General features: G+C 49.6%; 1 protein-coding gene across 1 annotated transcript in view; it reads left to right on the top strand.

Annotated features, from left to right (window-relative positions):
* The first annotated feature begins 12824 nt into the window (after nt 1–12824).
* LOC138259698 (phospholipid-transporting ATPase IK-like) overlaps nt 12825–16103 on the top strand; it is a 592788-nt gene continuing 589509 nt past the window's right edge. The window contains 2 exon segments of the mRNA XM_069207591.1: nt 12825–12902; nt 13690–13803. Coding sequence (XP_069063692.1) covers nt 12825–12902; nt 13690–13803 — 192 coding nt within the window.

Genomic DNA, 16103 nt, shown 5'->3' with positions numbered 1-16103 from the left:
ATGACATGTACAGGGGAAGAAGAGAAGTCATTACCAACTGAACCGTCAAAGTGAGTGGCCCACATCTCTACCCTTGCCATGCGGCACATGCATTCACAGTCCTTCATGCACGCAGAACTGTGCCCCCTTCCTTCTTACAACCAGCCCTCTCCACACAGGCATAGCCCATACAACATGCTCCCTGTGTACTTACCTGTTGGCCTGGAGGACCGTAGAGCAGCGTGTACTGGGGGAGGACCCCGTTGACGAGCTTCTCCAACTCCTCTGCAGTGAAGGCAGGGGCCCTTTCCCCAGACGTAAGAGCCATTGTCTCTTCCAGACCGAGGTCACAGCAGCACTTGCAGTGTAGGTCCTCTCCTGTCGAAGATCAGGTATCGAGTGATTCAACAGATAGAAAATGACGGTCACGTCTGCGGCGGTGCGTACCATCACCGCCGGCGTACATCGTCATTGGCTCCTGGGACCCATAGGGTCCAATGTTAACCAATGCAGCATTGCGCCGCGGTCTTCGACCGCCTACCGCGACGGTGTACAACGCCAGCGCAGTTACCTCACATCCCATTGTCCCAGTTTAGAGGTGAGGCAGCCGCCATTTCAGGGGCCCACATGGCCTATTTACCAACTGCGTCACACATACCTAGGCCTTGTCTAACAACACAAATACAGGCCACATTTTGTGTATGAATGGTGTTGTGTGTAGACTGTGGGTACATACCTCTGAGTTGTTTGACTCTGTGGTCGCTGTTGTCCTTCATAGGCATCGTCCGCTGGGACATGTGAGGAGATGGCGGAATCCTCCGGTGTACCGACCGCTGGTGGACCTGTCGACAATGGAGGAAAGAAGTTTGATCATCACTTACAGGTTTGACTGTGCCACAATCCAGGAACTGTGTACCCAGTTGGAGCCTGACCTGATGTCAGCAATCCGCCATCCCACAGGAATCCCCCCTCAAGTGCAGGTGCTATCAGTGCTTCATTTCCTGGCAAGTGGGTCATTTCAAACAACAGTGTCCATGGCATCAGGGATGTCCCAGCCTATGTTTTCCAACGTGTTGTCCAGAGTGTTGTCTGCCCTTCTGAAACACATGCGGAGCTATATCGTTTTCCCTCAGGTGGAGGACTTGCTTACAGTGAAAGGTGACTTCTATGCCCTTGGACATATCCCCAACATCATAGGTGCCATTGATGGGACCCATGTAGCTCTGGTCCCCCCCCCACAGGAGTGGACAGGTTTACAGGAACCGTAAGAGTTATCATTCGATGAATGTACAGATGGTATGTTTGGCAGACCAGTACATCTCCCGGGTAAATGCTATGTTTCCTGGCTCTGTGCATGACGCATATATCCTGCGGAATAGCAGCATCCCTTATGTGATGGGTTAACTCCAGAGGCACCGGGTGTGGCTATTAGGGGACTCTGGTTACTCCAACCTGTCATGGCTACTGACCCCAGTGAGGAATCCCAGTACCAGGGCAGAGGAACGCTACAATGAGGCCCATGGGCGGACTAAGAGGGTGATCAAACGCACCTTCGGCCTCCTGAAGGTCAGGTTCCGGTGCCTCCATATGACAGGTGGTTCCCTATTCTACTCACTAAAGAAGGTGTGCCAGATCATCGTTGCCTGCTGTATGCTTCACAACTTGGCTTTGCAACGACAGGTGCCTTTTCTGCAGGAGGATGGTCCAGATGGCGGTGTTGTGGCAGCTGTGGAGCCTGTGAACAGTGATTAGGAGGAAGCAGAGGAAGAAGACATTGACAACAGAGACTCAGTCATCCAGCAATATTTCCAGTGACGCACAGGTGAGAAAACATTCCTGCCTACTACACTTCTACCTCTATCCTGTCTGTTGATTTTAACCAGTATATGGTCACTGAGTTGTACATTTCCCTTACGGTTTCCCAGGTGTGGTTTCCAATGTGTGTCATCTGCTTAGATTCCTCATGGACTTGAGATGTGTGACATAGGTATGTTAACATTAAATTATAAAAGCATTTTGTCACTGTCATTGCTAATACACAATTTCGAAATCACAGACTGACTCCAGATTGTTTTGTGCTTCAAGGGTGTTTATTTAAGTGCTCAATATTGGAGGGGGTTGTAAAATGGTGAGGGGTGATGGTGGAGGAATGTCCATGGCAGAGTCCAGTCTATTAGTCTCACAGGTGCATTGCCCATATGGGCATAGGAAGTGGAGCTGGGGCAGTTCCAATATGGACAGGGTTACAAAGTGGGACAGTGGTTTGATAATCAGGGTGGTCTCATTTCTTGGCGAGGGGCTTGGCATTGTGCTCTGTCTTGTTCCTGGATCTCAGGGACCGCTTGCGGGGTGGTTCTCCATCTGCAGGGGGGGGGGTGCTGGTGTGGTGGTCCTGTGGCGGTGCCTGCTGTCCACTAGCGCCGGCGGAGGTGGTGGGCAGTTCATCGTCCATGCTAGTGTCAGGGGCCCCTTGTAGTGCCACAGTGTCCCTCCTGGTGTTAAGTATTTCCTTCAGCACCCCTACGATGGTGCCCAGAGTGGAGCTGATGGTTCTGAGTTCCTCCCTGAACCCCAAATACTGTTCCTCCTGCAGGCGCTGGGTCTCCTGAAACTTGGCCAGGACCGTTGCCATTGTCTCCTGGGAGTGGTGGTATGCTTCCATGATGGAGGAGAGGGCCTCGTGGAGAGTGGGTTCCCTTGGCTTGTCCGCCCCCTGTCGCACGGCAGCCCTCCCAGTTCCCCTGTGTCGCTGTGCCTCCGTCCCCTGGACCGTGTGCCCACTGCCCCCAGGTCCCTGTTGTAGTTGGGGTGGTGGGTTATCCTGGGTTCCCTGTAGTGGTGGACACACAGCTGATTGACGTGTCCTGGGGACGGAGGTATGGGCCCGCTGGGTGGGTTCTGTGCTGGTGTTACCAGAGGGTGGAAGGTCTGTGGTGGGCTGTGCCTGTGTGAGGGGAACCGACTGTCCCGAGGCCCATGATGGTCCGGGCTGGTCATCTGGATCCAGTTGGACAGAGCTGCTGTCATCACTGTGGGCCTCTTCTGTGGGTGGGGTGGAGATGTCTGGGCCCTCCTGTCTGGTGACGTTGGGTAGTGGTCCTGCAGGGGTGTAAAAGCATGATTATTGCATTTGTGTGTGTCATGGTGTGCAATGGGTGGGTGACCGTGTACCCCAGTGCTAGCCTTCCTGTGTGGGGCTTGTGTGATGATGGTTGAGGGGGGTGTTATGGGTATGTGCAGTGGGCATGCATTAGTGATGGGTGTCCATGCTTTGTTGTGTCATGCAGGGCTTGGTGTTGGGATGTGTGGTTTGTGTTAATAGTACATTTGTGAGGAGTTGGAGTGATAGGGGAGGGGGTGAGGGTGGGGGTCTGTGATAGCATGCAGGTAGGGTGGGGGATATGATAGTTAAAGGTTTGACTTACCAGAGTCCATTCCTCCACCGACTCCTGCGAGGCCCTCAGGATGCAGAATCGCCAAGACCTGCTCCTCCCATGTTGTTAGTTTTGGGGGAGGAGGTGGGGGTCCGCCGCCAGTCCGCTGAACCGCAAGGTGGTGTCTTGAGACCACGGAACGCACCTTCCCCCGTAGGTGGTTCCACCTCTTCCTGATGTCATCCCTATTTCTTGGGTGCTGTCCCACTGCGTTGACCCTGTCCACTATTCTTCGCCATAGCTCCATCTTCCTAGCTATGGAGGTGTGCTGCACCTGTGCTCCGAATAGCTGTGGCTCTACCCGGACGATTTCCTCCACCATGAACCTGAGCTCCTCCTCCGAGAACCTGGGGTGTCTTTGCCGTGCCATGGGGTGGTGTGGGTGATGTGTGGGGTGGTGTGTGTGGTGATAAGTGTGGTGATATGTAGTGGTGTGTGGTGTTTGGTGCATGGAAGTTGTGTGGGTGATGGTGTTGAGTGCCTGTGGCTGCTAGTTTGTGGATGGTGGTGTCTCTCTCTGGCCTTTTTTTGGAAATTTTTGGTAGTAGGTGTTTGTGGGTGATGTGGGTGTGTGTTTTATATTGTATTGAGTGTGTGGGAGTGGTGTGTGTATGTGTATCAGGTGTGTGTATTTGGAATTGTCCAATGTGGCGGTGTTTTGTATGTGTGTGTGTATTTTGAGTGCGGCGGTGTGTACTGCCAATGGAATACCGCGGTTGAAAGACCGCTGCGTGGATTCGTGGGTCGTGATAGCATGGGCGTATTTCTGTTGGCGTGACGGTGGAGGTTTTGTTTTCACCAGTTTATCACTGACCTTTGGTGTGGCGGACTTGTTTGGGTGTCTGAATTTTGTCGGATTTCGAGATGTGGGTCGTAATAGCTGTGGCGGAATTCTGCGGTGGTGTGTTGGCGGTCTTCTGCATGGCGGTAAGCAGCTTTTACCGCCAATGTTGCAATGACCCCCTTTATGTCAATTGTTTTCTAATGGAAGTTTGCTAAATGTAAACAATTTTGAATGCCTTGTGGCTTGGAAGTTTTAGCATTGGGGACAGGGGCAGCATTACTGACCACAGACACCAGACTTGTGTGAGAAAAAGGCCGCTTTATTGGAAATACTGGCCTCACTATACAAAAAATTCACCTTTGTAACTCACCCCCTCTCCCTCCCCTGCCTTCCACCCTCCTCCATCTTTGCCCTTGCAATGCTGTGTTTCCTTTGGCTGTTTAGACTGATTGCTATCCTTAAACCGTCTTCCAGATTAGCATAACATTGAACTTGTAACTAACATAGGGGGTCATTCCGACTCCCGCCCGCCGCGGTCACTGCGCGGCCGGCGGGAGCCGCCAGAATACCGTTCCGCGGTCGAAAGACCGCAGCGGTAATTCTGACTTTCCCGCTGGGCTGGCGGGCGGCCGCCTTCAGGCCGCCCGCCAGCCCAGCGGGAAAGAGGCTTCCACGATGAAGCCGGCTCGGAATCGAGCCGGCGGAGTGGAAGCTGTGCGACGGGTGCAGTTGCACCCGTCGCGTATTTCACTGTCTGCGCAGCAGACAGTGAAATACATTTAGGGGCCCTCTTACGGGGGCCCATGCGGTGCCCATGCCATTGGCATGGGCACTGCAGGGGCCCCCAGGGGCCCCGCGACCCCCCCTACCGCCATCCGGTTCCCGGCGGGAGAACCGCCGGGAACTGGATGGCGGTAGGGGGGGTCGGAATCCCCTCGGCGGCGCAGCTAGCTGCGCCGCCTTGGAGGATTCCAATGGGCGGCGGTACACTGGCGGGAGACCGCCAGTGTTGCCGGTCCGACCGCGGCTTTACCGCCGCGGTCGGAATGCCCATTGGAGCACCGCCGGCTTGTCGGCGGTGCTCCCGCGGTCCACCAACCCGGCGGTCATTGACCGCCGCGGTTGGAATGAGGGCCATAATGTCCTAAGGAATGTTTAACTTCCTGGCTTGTCCAGGCGCAATGTTGTCTACCCACTCCTTATCAACCTGGAGTGTCAGTTTCAACAAAAATAAATTTCTGTAAACAATGGCAACTTGCTATGCCCCTGCCCCCCAGATAAAGGCCTGCAGACTTTACCTGTCCCCTTGCCTAGGTAGTTTCTAATGAATGTTGAACCACTATTTTATCCTGTCCCTGATGTGAAGGAGGTGTAGTTCCATGCCCAGAAAAGACAGATGTACCCCAAAAAAACTCTGCCTCCTCAAAATGCAAGTCAGTGTGCTCCAAAACTGTTATGCCCCTACTCCTGCAGAAAAAGTGCATTTCATTATTAATCTTGCTCTGGGTCCTATCAATAGCCCCCGGTCTCTTTGCCCCCACCAAATCCTCTGCAAAACAAAGGCTGTCTGTACTATTTGGCAACCAGCCCATTGTTTCTGAATTTCCTGAAGATCCTTTTTGATGGTCTTGATGATCTCTAAGCCCTTTTCAATCGCCATGTCATTGTCCCCCAAATGTATTATCAAAATGTCTGGACATTGACCTCTCACGATAAATCTGTTCAAGCATGATAGCAACTCCCTCCAAAGCATCCCCCCTTCTCTCTCCCAGCCCACTTGGTACAATTCTGAATCCAAACTCAAATTCATCCCATGGCTGATGTCTCTCACTTGCTTCTGTGCCCATTTTATAAAGGAGTGTCCCACCAACCAAACTGACAAACTGGTGACTTCCGAACCCGACACCAAACCTGCAAGATGCAAACAACCAAATCAGACCCTCACATCCATCTTCATTCACCCTGCGCGAATATCGCTGATAGCAATCTGACTTCTACCTACCTATGCGCATGATATTAAGTCTGCTCCAACCCCTCCTGTCCACTTCAGTGGCCATTCCTATTCTAAAGGACTGGGTACCATAAGACGAAGCTTCTAACCCTAGACTCCTGAAACCCTTAAGCAAAATAGTTAGCAGTTGAAAGGTCATGGCTGGCTTCTTATCCCTTTGTTGAAAAACCAAGCTTGTTGTCTCTGCGCACTGCATGTATAATGACCATCCCCATTGCAAAAGACATACCACCACTAGTGGATATGCTCTTAAACATATTGACTTCTCTTTACACGTCTGATCAGTTTTGGACGTGTGTAGCTATATCTGTACCCCTCCTTGGCTCATGTGTATTTCTTCTCAAACTACGCCTCTGTTTCATCTACTTCCCAACAGCTCTGATACTCGAAATGCCACAAAAACATCCAGGACATCAGGGTGCTAAGAGAACTGTCTCTTCTCTGCTGCTGCAAATTGCTGGAAGAGAAGCAATAACGTGTCTCAGCAAATCTAACGTTAACGGTCTCCTTGCCTGCCTTGCCCTGCCTTATTCCCTGGCCCAATCCTCTAACATTATTCTGCCCAGCTCACCCGCCGATGGCATGTATCCCCAAATCAACTTACCCATGAATGTAATCCCTGCCAACTGTCCTGAAATCATGAGTCTTGATTGTTCCCGCTCTATCAATGTCAAAATATATTGTACCAAGTCCTCCACTCTCTCCCACTCTTCCTGTCACTTATGAGCCCTATGACACAAAAAAATCCTGCCAGGCCTGCTCGTAGGCTTTCAGCATGGGGACTGCTAATGAGTTCACTACCAGCTGAAGCATCCTCTTCCTCCGATTGTCCATAGATCTGGAGGTGTCCGAGTCTTAAAAGGCTCTGCATGCCTGGCCAGATCATGGAACCTTTACCATTATGCACAAGACAAAGCATTTGCAAAGTCATTGTCTACTCCCGGCACATGTATTCCCCTGAATGCGACATCATGGCGCAGGCATCTCAGAACAAAACCCTGCAGCAACTGCAGCACCTGAGGGTCCCTGACGGACTGCCTATTGACCACATGGAGTACCAACAGGTTATCAACCCTGAAACCACCCTTTTGTCTGGTAGCTGATGACCCCAGATGGACACTGCCACCACTAGGGAGAAGAACTACTTCCACCTTTGGGGCCAGTACTTAGTGCACCATGGGCCTTGCCAGTAAATGCCAAAGGTCTTGCAACCAGCTGCATCGACAAATATCTGGACATCCCATTCAAGTTCCTGCAAGGCCAGCAACGGAATTCTGTTGAAGGTCTCCAAAAAGAGGTGCCACATATGCAAGTCTTCCTTTTCCCCTCCCGGTAAACACAGTAGCCTTTTCCCTGCCAATGATCATCCTAGGTGCCTACAGAATGTCCTGCCTGCCCTAACCACGCGATGTTAAAGTGACCAAACAGTACTTTTATTTCCTTAACTGTGACTTTATGTTTGCACAACATGTCATCCAACAGCATTGTCATGACCACTTTCTTAACCTGTGGCAGGCAGAACATAATTGCCTCTGAGTCAATCCCCTTACCCAAGAATGTTAATCCTGTGCTGGTATCCACCGTCTTCTCTGGTGGCAGCGGTACCCCTAATTCCTCCATAGTTGCCTGGAATTTGTCCAACAAACTTTGGCAGTGCCCCAAGCCTGCCGTTCCCACTAAAAAGAAATCATCAAGGTAGTGTGTTATGTGTGTGTGTCCTTTTGCCTAGTAAAGACCCACTGAAGGAATGTGCTAAAGCATTCGAAGAGAGCACAAGATATGGAGCGTCCCATCAGGAGTGCTTTTTCCACATATCAACATCCTTCGAATTGCATCCCGATGAGTTTGAAATCATCAACATGTACCAGCAGCAACGGAAAGCTGACTTGATGTCGCTTTTCACCATTAGCGCCCCTTGTCCGACTTCCTCTACCTAAGCAAGTGCCACATCCACTGATGCGTACAATACCAACACCTGCTCTTCCAGGGTAAAATCATTGACAGAGCTGCTCTCTGGTCAAGATAGGTGGTAAATGAGCCAAAATGAACCTTTCTTCTTCGACACCACCCCAGTGGGGGAGACTATTAGGTTCTGCATTGGCCAGTTTGTAAAAGGGCCTGCAGTGCGACCTTCCCGCCTCTCTTTCTCCAATTTGCTCCATACCACCTGCCTGTGAGCACTCACAGATTTTTTATTTTCTGCCCACTGCCACTTCTTTGGCCCAACGTAGCCCAGGTGAAACATCCATGTGAACCTGTCCAAAAAGAGCTCCGCCTCCCCCAGGGGTTATGTTGTGCCAACCAGAAGCACAATCTCTCCAGTTTGACTGGATTAGGAGCTTTCCTCCCCAGTGCCTTATGCCCCCCCACCTCCCTGGAAATTTGGATGCCAATTGGTTGGAAGACTCCCCCGCCTCCTCGCTGCCCCTGTACAGCTGTACCCGTGCTGTGTTTCCTGCCTGCTAACAGTTGACCAAAACATGTCTACCCAAGCACTTGGAGCATTCATGTCTGAATTTACATTGCTTCCATGTGCACAGAGCCTTGTTGAAATCTCAATAGGCCTCAAGCTGGTTGAACCCACGTCCCTCTGCTCCGGACTGTCCTCTACCTGTGGTCCCCACCCCAGATAGGACAGCCCTGAAAGGGCCGATAAACTATGGGGAGCCCACTGGCTGTGAATAAAATGTTCCTGAATTTGGCAGGCCCCATCGTATGCTGCCATAAGTATGCATCGATTTCTCCCAATTGTAGCTCCTGCTTCAGCGCTATACATGCCAGAAATTCTTGATTGTATTGGACCTACCATAATTTAACTGCTCTTACATCCATGTACTTGAAAAGCGCAACAGGCCTCTCCGGGTATTTCTCGCAATAAACATTGGCGAATATAAGGAAGGCAGAGGTCGAATTGTCAGTTGTGATTGGCATTTTAGGCCTATTAGCCTGCTCGTATTCCTCTTACTTTGACTCTTCTTTGGACCCTAACTCCCTGTGGAAAAGCTTCAACATCGCTACGTACTCCCCTTTCACATTTTCTCTTTTTTCCTCAACATAAGGTGGTCCCTCAGCCACTTGGCCATTCCCATGTATAGGAGCTTCTTAACCTTAAACTCCTTACTCTCCAGCAGTTCTGCCTTTGACTCTACTGCCTTCTCCTTGGGAACACTTGCCATGTGACTCACTGTGGTCTGCCCTGTTGCTGACCTGACCCTCTGTCCCCCACACCCTTTGTCTCCTGTTTGCTACAGTCCCCTGTCAATGTCTGCAATCACTTGTTCCCTACTGTCCCTGCCCCACCATCTAGGTGAACCTCCCTTTCCGTCCCCACACCTGTACCCAGCACATACACTCCTCTTCATAAGTGGACCTCCCTGCATTCAGCAGTCGCCTTTGCTTCCACTGCCACTGACATCATCTTATACGCATGACTGTGTTGCAAAGCTAACTTACCTGGCACCAAGGTCAGCGGCCATTTAGGAGCCCTCAGCCTTGCCAGTTGTGTCTGCTAGGGTGCAACCCAGTGTCTGCTAGGCCTTCCTGCAGCACCTGCCACCTACAATGACTTAGAGACATTTTGGTGAATTGCCCCCCACCTGCTCCATCCCAACCCTGCCCCCAATTACTCTCCACTCCCATTTTCTCATTTGCTTTTCTAAGCACCCCCTCCTCTATTCTCTCCTCCCCATAATCAAGCATAATTTGCTGCACTTCCTCACTTCCACTCAAAGCTGAGGTCCCCACCTGTGCCACAGACTGTGCTAATACCTCTGAATAAGTGATCCTTGCCTCTTGCTGCCAAGGAGCCATACTGACCCCTCTCTGCCACTCATCCACATCAGGACTGTGCCTCTCTGGTGCCGTGACATTGGAATTAGCACCACCCCGTCCATCATGTGACACTGAGAAAGCTTCCTTGACGGGCCCTGTCTGGGCATGTGCTCCTGATCCATTGTGGTCTGGCTAGCCATCCAGGGCCTAGCTGTCTTTTCTCCAGGGGTGGCGAAACCACACTAGGCTCTCCCGAGTCACCATCACCTGGCACTCTGTGCAAAAAAGAACACAGGTCCGGTGTACTGGTGAAACCCCTCCTTCTTCATAGGGCCACCCCTATATCGTGTAATGAGTAATCATCGTTGAGGTCAACTGCCTGCCAGACCTTCCCCACCCTTGACCTACTCAACCCCCCGGCCTGATCATGGTTGACCTTTACTCTGTGACCCAGGCCTTGACCCTCCTGCACAAGCTTGACCCTCCCTTGGTCTGCCTGCCATACACTTTCTCTGGGTGTTTTGCTAAAAACAGTTGGCACTCTTCCTCGTCCTGTATGGACTCCTCCCTCCTCTCCAGGTCTCCCTTGTCTTCTTCCACTTCATCAAACCATTCCAGGAGTGCACCCACCAGAGCTGAAGCTGGCCCCTGGGAATTTTGTCTCGCTCTCAATAATTGCCCTGCTCTCTCTGCATCTATCCCACCCTGTTGGATCTCCTACCTCTTGAAACCAGCCACCTTGTGCAGTATACCCCTTGCACCAGCTGGTGCCCTGTCTAGCTATCCTGTGGCCTTCCAAAAAAGGTTTTGTTGCCCTTTCGATTCCAGAATACTCTGCTCAACCTCCTTCTGTCCTCTTCCTCCTCTCCTTCCCCGCTGGAGGCATCCAAACCTGGCAGATCTCTCTCCTCCCTTTCCTTGTAATCTTTTGCAGCCAAAGCCGTGATTGACACTGCTTTTCCACAGGCCCTGACCCTCCCTCTCCCTTCCCTGATGTCACCCGTGCATTTGCTGCAGCTGTGCCCCATCCCTGTGGCCGGGCGACTGATACCTGTGCGTGAGGCCCACCCGGTGTTGTTATCGCCAATGCTTGGCACCTCCTCTCTCTTCTTGGAGGCAGCGCTCTTTAACATCGATGTGGTTCTCCACAGGGAACTGTAGTAAAGACTGCGCTCCCCTTGCTCTGCCCCAACCCCGGGCGGCTCTACAGGCTCGGGAGCAGCCCTGCCAGCTCACCTCTGTGCTCATCATCCCGCTCCAGCGTGAGAGCGAGCTTTGAAAAAACGGCACCCACTACACCCTCGGAGCCCGGCACGGGGGTCGTGCCAATGCCAGCGCCCCATCGTACAGCAAGTTCAGTCGGCCTGCTGCCTGTAGCAGCCTCGCCGCCTGCTCCACCTTCTTGGTCTCCAACATGCCGAGTCTCACCGCACAGGAATCTAATGTGAACATGTAAGATGCAACTATCACACTTATAATCACTGACCACCAATACCAACCACACAGCTAAACTGGAAAAAACGCTTTGCAGCTAGCACTAGCCACCGTGTCACCCAGACAAAATAGTGGCTGGTGACTTAAAATGGGCAGTTATATACCCAAAGCTTTGATGTAGCCCAGACAATCCACATAGCACAGAAAGGTCGCGGAGTGCTCCACTTTCCTAATCCTCCAGGGGATAAGACCTCCCGATGGTCGGCTGCCCCCAAAACCCCATTGTACATGTCATTGTTAAATATGACGGTTTTAAGTACCTGCACAATACAAAATTATTACTATTATTAACTGAATAACAAAGAACAATCCCTATTTCCTTCTGATTTGCAAGAAAGACATTTGATACTTGTAATGACAAACACATTGGAAATTTAAAAAATGCGTTTTGGTCCTTTTTCATTTTCATGGATAAAGGGATCCTGGAACAGCTGTTCCTTCTCCCACAAGTACTGAACAAATTGAGTATGTTAGTTTCACAAAGGGTTGCACGTTTATGCTGGGTCATCTAGCCAACATAAAAGAACAGGCTTGTGCACAGCAGCTTGTTGATATTTTAGAGACGATGGGGAAGCAAAGTGTTCACATAAAGAAATACGGTCTTTATGTCAAAAAAGGACATATAAAAAACATAGTTGGGTCTTTTTTCACGAATAACACTACACCTGGCAATTCCTGCTGTCAGTTGATCTATATAAATAGGGATCCATGCCAGAGGTATATGCTGGAAAGCTATAACAAGCATTGGCAAAGTTGGTAAGTTTCATCTATGCAAGGTATTGGTTTTGTCAATGTTTTTTAGGCATGGTGTACAGAAGCATGGCTGTTGTGAAGAATAGCTGAAAGTTAAAAAAAAGTGCTATGATGTGGCCAGTTCTGGCTGTGTCATAGTGCTTTTCTTTTTTATTGTTGGGGGGGAGGGCGGAGCAGAGGCAATATGGAGGGAGGAGGAGGCAACATGAAGGGTGGAGGGTGAGGAGGAAAAGCGTTATGATGCTGCCAGCAGTGTCCACATCATAGTGATTTTTTTTTGATTGCGGGTGGGGGCGTCAACATGGACAACAGAGGGAGGGAGGACAAGAGGGTTGGAGCAAGCCAACACAGACAATGAACGCAGGGAGGGCATGCCAACACAGGTAATGAACAGAGGGAGGGAGGGAGGGTGGGGGCAAACCAACATGGACAATGAAGGAGGGAGGGTTAGTGGGGGAGGTAGACAGTCAGGGGAGGAACACTGAGGGCGTGAAGTACACAGGGAAGCCAGCTGAAAAAGACGCACTGTGGTAGAGAGCTTAACTCCAAAATAAAGTACATAATAATTGAGCAGTGGAAAGACTCATGTAATACATCCATGATCCAGCCAAGGGACAAACACACAACGAGGAAGGAACCCTATGGCAGCTTACCAATAAGAAGTAAGCAAATGAGAGTGACCAGGAAGCCATCCAATGGTAAGCAATGGGTTGTCTTTAAGCCCACTGATAGAAAACAAAAGTCTCAAAACAAACGGCCTATCCTGCCTAGGCAAGACCTAAAAATGACACTTTTGCCTAGGGAGTGTCAGAGTCTCTTGGGAATCAGCTTTGGGGTTATAAATCTTAGAATGGGAAAGTGTAAGTCTTCCTGCATTGACAGTTATGACGTTTTTGTGAATGAAGTTAACCTCTTATTTAAGTACATTTTTATGCATAGCTTTACTAATGCATACAAAGTTTCATATATTTCTCAACTGTTGGCCTTCTTGTATTTCATCAAGTTTACTGCATTATCTGCATAAGCCTGAGCATCGTTTTTCTCTTTCAAATGTTAATTCATGTGAAACTGGATGTCTTTTTCTCACAAGCACTGTAAATCTGTTTTGCACCAGTAACACAGTATGTTGTGTGAGAGAATATATGCTGCATAGGTTTAACCTCAAAAGTGACGGAACACTTTCAAGGTAGAAGTGTGCCACACATTAGACTTAGAGAAGCATTTTAAACGTAATTTCCACACAAAAGCCCCACTCATCGCTTGACTGAGGTACAGTATAGCATTTATCATATTCCCTGCCTAACACATCTGCTTGAGGCCTGGAGACTCTAAAATCCCTCTTCGTCTTTCTCTGTGGTGACCCAACTATGCAAACTGAGAGAGGAGATTTGAAAACACATGGCGCTTTTTGAGAAAGAGAATACTCATAAAGACACTGATTATGTTCTTTCTTTTTCTTTAAGGGAAATTCCATCAAGACCTCCAAATATAATGTCCTGACTTTCATTCCTTTGAACTTACTGGAGCAGTACCATCATGGCCACATCATCTACTTCACATTGATGATCATTCTCCAGGTAAATAAGCACTCATATCATGCTGCCCTTATAGTACTTAGTGCTCCAAGGAAGTGTGGGAGGAGCACAAAGAAGACATTGAACCAGTGTTCAGTTTATAAAAGAAAGAAAAAATAAGCGTAGGGAGCAAACGTTTTTCCTAGACGCCCACTGCCAGAAAGATTAATGTTGGGGTGGTTGAATATAAACACTTTCTAGTCTTGATTCCACCTCTGGCCTCTTTCTTCCAAGACCCCACAAGTCGTCTCCTTATCTCAATCTTGCTGGTTATTTTTCATTCCTGCTTTGTCAATTTCTCAATGCTTTCCTCTCTTTCTCATTCTTCTTCTTTCACCCTTTTGTGCCTTTCTCTATCTTGCACTGGGTCTAACTTTGATGATGAAAAATAAGTTCCACTCCCAAAAAACCTGATTGCCACTGCCCTCCTCCAGGAACCACAGATACAATTGTATGTAAGAATAGTGTCATAGAAATATCATCTGACACTAATGACTTGTCCTAAATATCATTTACAAATATGTTGTTGTGGGAAAAGGTCTCTTTTATCATGGTTAGTCTCCCACTTTTTGCCTGGTATTTGATGTGGTCTCAAAGTTGTTAGTGCCCATGGCCCCTGCTAACCAGGTTCCCTGGCCAGATCTCTTTCCCTAAAACTGTTGTGATGCATTGGTACAACTGGCATGGGGTACTAACGGTAGGCCCCTGAAGGCAACATCTCAGATTGTGCTGCCCTCTGGGACAATGCATTTAAAAGCACCCAGCACTGCCCTTGCAGGCTGTGTGTTCTGATACAATCCTAAAAGACAAACTAACAGCCTGTGTGTCCTGTCCACTATACACTGCATGCTCTGTAGATAGGTCATCCCTCCGACAGGCCTTACAGCCCTAAGGCAGGGTGCACTGGGAAATACCCCAGACGAAACACGTGTTGGCTAAAGTGGCTGGACTGTCTGAACCAGAGCGGCTAAAGTGGCTGGTCTGTCTGAACCAGAGCCGTGTATAACTGGAGGAAGAATACAGAATAAATTGTGAAGATTGGAATATTATTGGACATTGGAGAGACGTGTGCCTTCTTTATGCATTATCATTGTTGTCGGCGATTTATCGTTGATATCGGGGATTTGGAGTGTTTTTCACTGGAAGTGTACCATCTGAAAAATGGATAAGTATTGTGATTGAATTAAAATATAGAAGCAACAGGAAGCGCCATCACTCCTTTAAACCACCCACCAAACGGAACAATAGGGTGCATTACACTGTATGTGTGGGCATAGATGCATGAGCAATATGCTGCTACTGTGTCCTTGCCAAACCTGGGACATAGTGAGTGAACAGGGCAGCCATTTTAATGCATGTGCTGGACACTGGTCAGTACGAGTTTCACGGCTACATGATGGACACTCTGAACCATGGGTTGTTTGCTATCAAACAACTCAGAATGATAAATCCAGACTGATACCAGTATTGGATTTAATACAAAATGTACCCAGGGGTAACTTTAGAGGTGCCCCCTGCAAAAGCTAACTAACCTGGCATGGTTGTTGGCCGGTCACAACCAGCCTGCCACCACCAGACAGGATACTTGGTCCCTGGGGTGAGAGATCTTGCTCTCTGGGTCCCAGAACAAAGCCCTTCCTGGGTGGAGGTGCTAACACCCCCTTCCTCAGGAATGTGCACTGCCCTGCTAGCGAGCTTCAAAGGGCTTACCACCCTTGAAACTCGATCCCCAAGCCTGTGTTAGCAGCAGATGGCCGCCCCTATTGCATACCCCCAGTTTTGGTGGGAGCAATGCAGGAAACCACACAAAGAACAGGAGGAGTGGTCATCCCCAGCTTTCACCACCCCTAAGGTGCTGCATGTGAGGTGACCACTCCATTTCATTTTCCACCATCTTGCATGGAAGTAAAATAGCCAATCAGGTGTAGGGAAGGGACCTCTGCCAACAGGAAGTGGTCACTTAGGGGGTGTAGCCACCCTAAAATAAATGACCCACTGGTCATCCCCTAAACACCCACTAAATGAAGTACTTAGTGAACATCCCTAGACCATGAAATCAGATTCCAAGGACAAAAGAAGACCAGCAACAAAGAAGACCCAACACGTGAGAGCTGAAGTCCTGCTGCACCAAGAAAAGGCGCCAAACCTTGTCTGATGCACCCAGGACTTGACAGTTGCACTGAGGGGTTGCTTGGACATTGGACAGACTCTACAAACCCCCAGAGTACCTCCACTCTTCGATAATCACCAAAGATCTCCCTCCAGAGTGAAGAAATGACTCTACTGAAACAAGGAACCAAAGA

This window comes from Pleurodeles waltl, chromosome 9, assembly GCF_031143425.1.
Source record: "Pleurodeles waltl isolate 20211129_DDA chromosome 9, aPleWal1.hap1.20221129, whole genome shotgun sequence".
Classification (NCBI taxonomy): domain Eukaryota; kingdom Metazoa; phylum Chordata; class Amphibia; order Caudata; family Salamandridae; genus Pleurodeles; species Pleurodeles waltl.
This window is presented reverse-complemented; position numbering and strand designations above follow the sequence as displayed.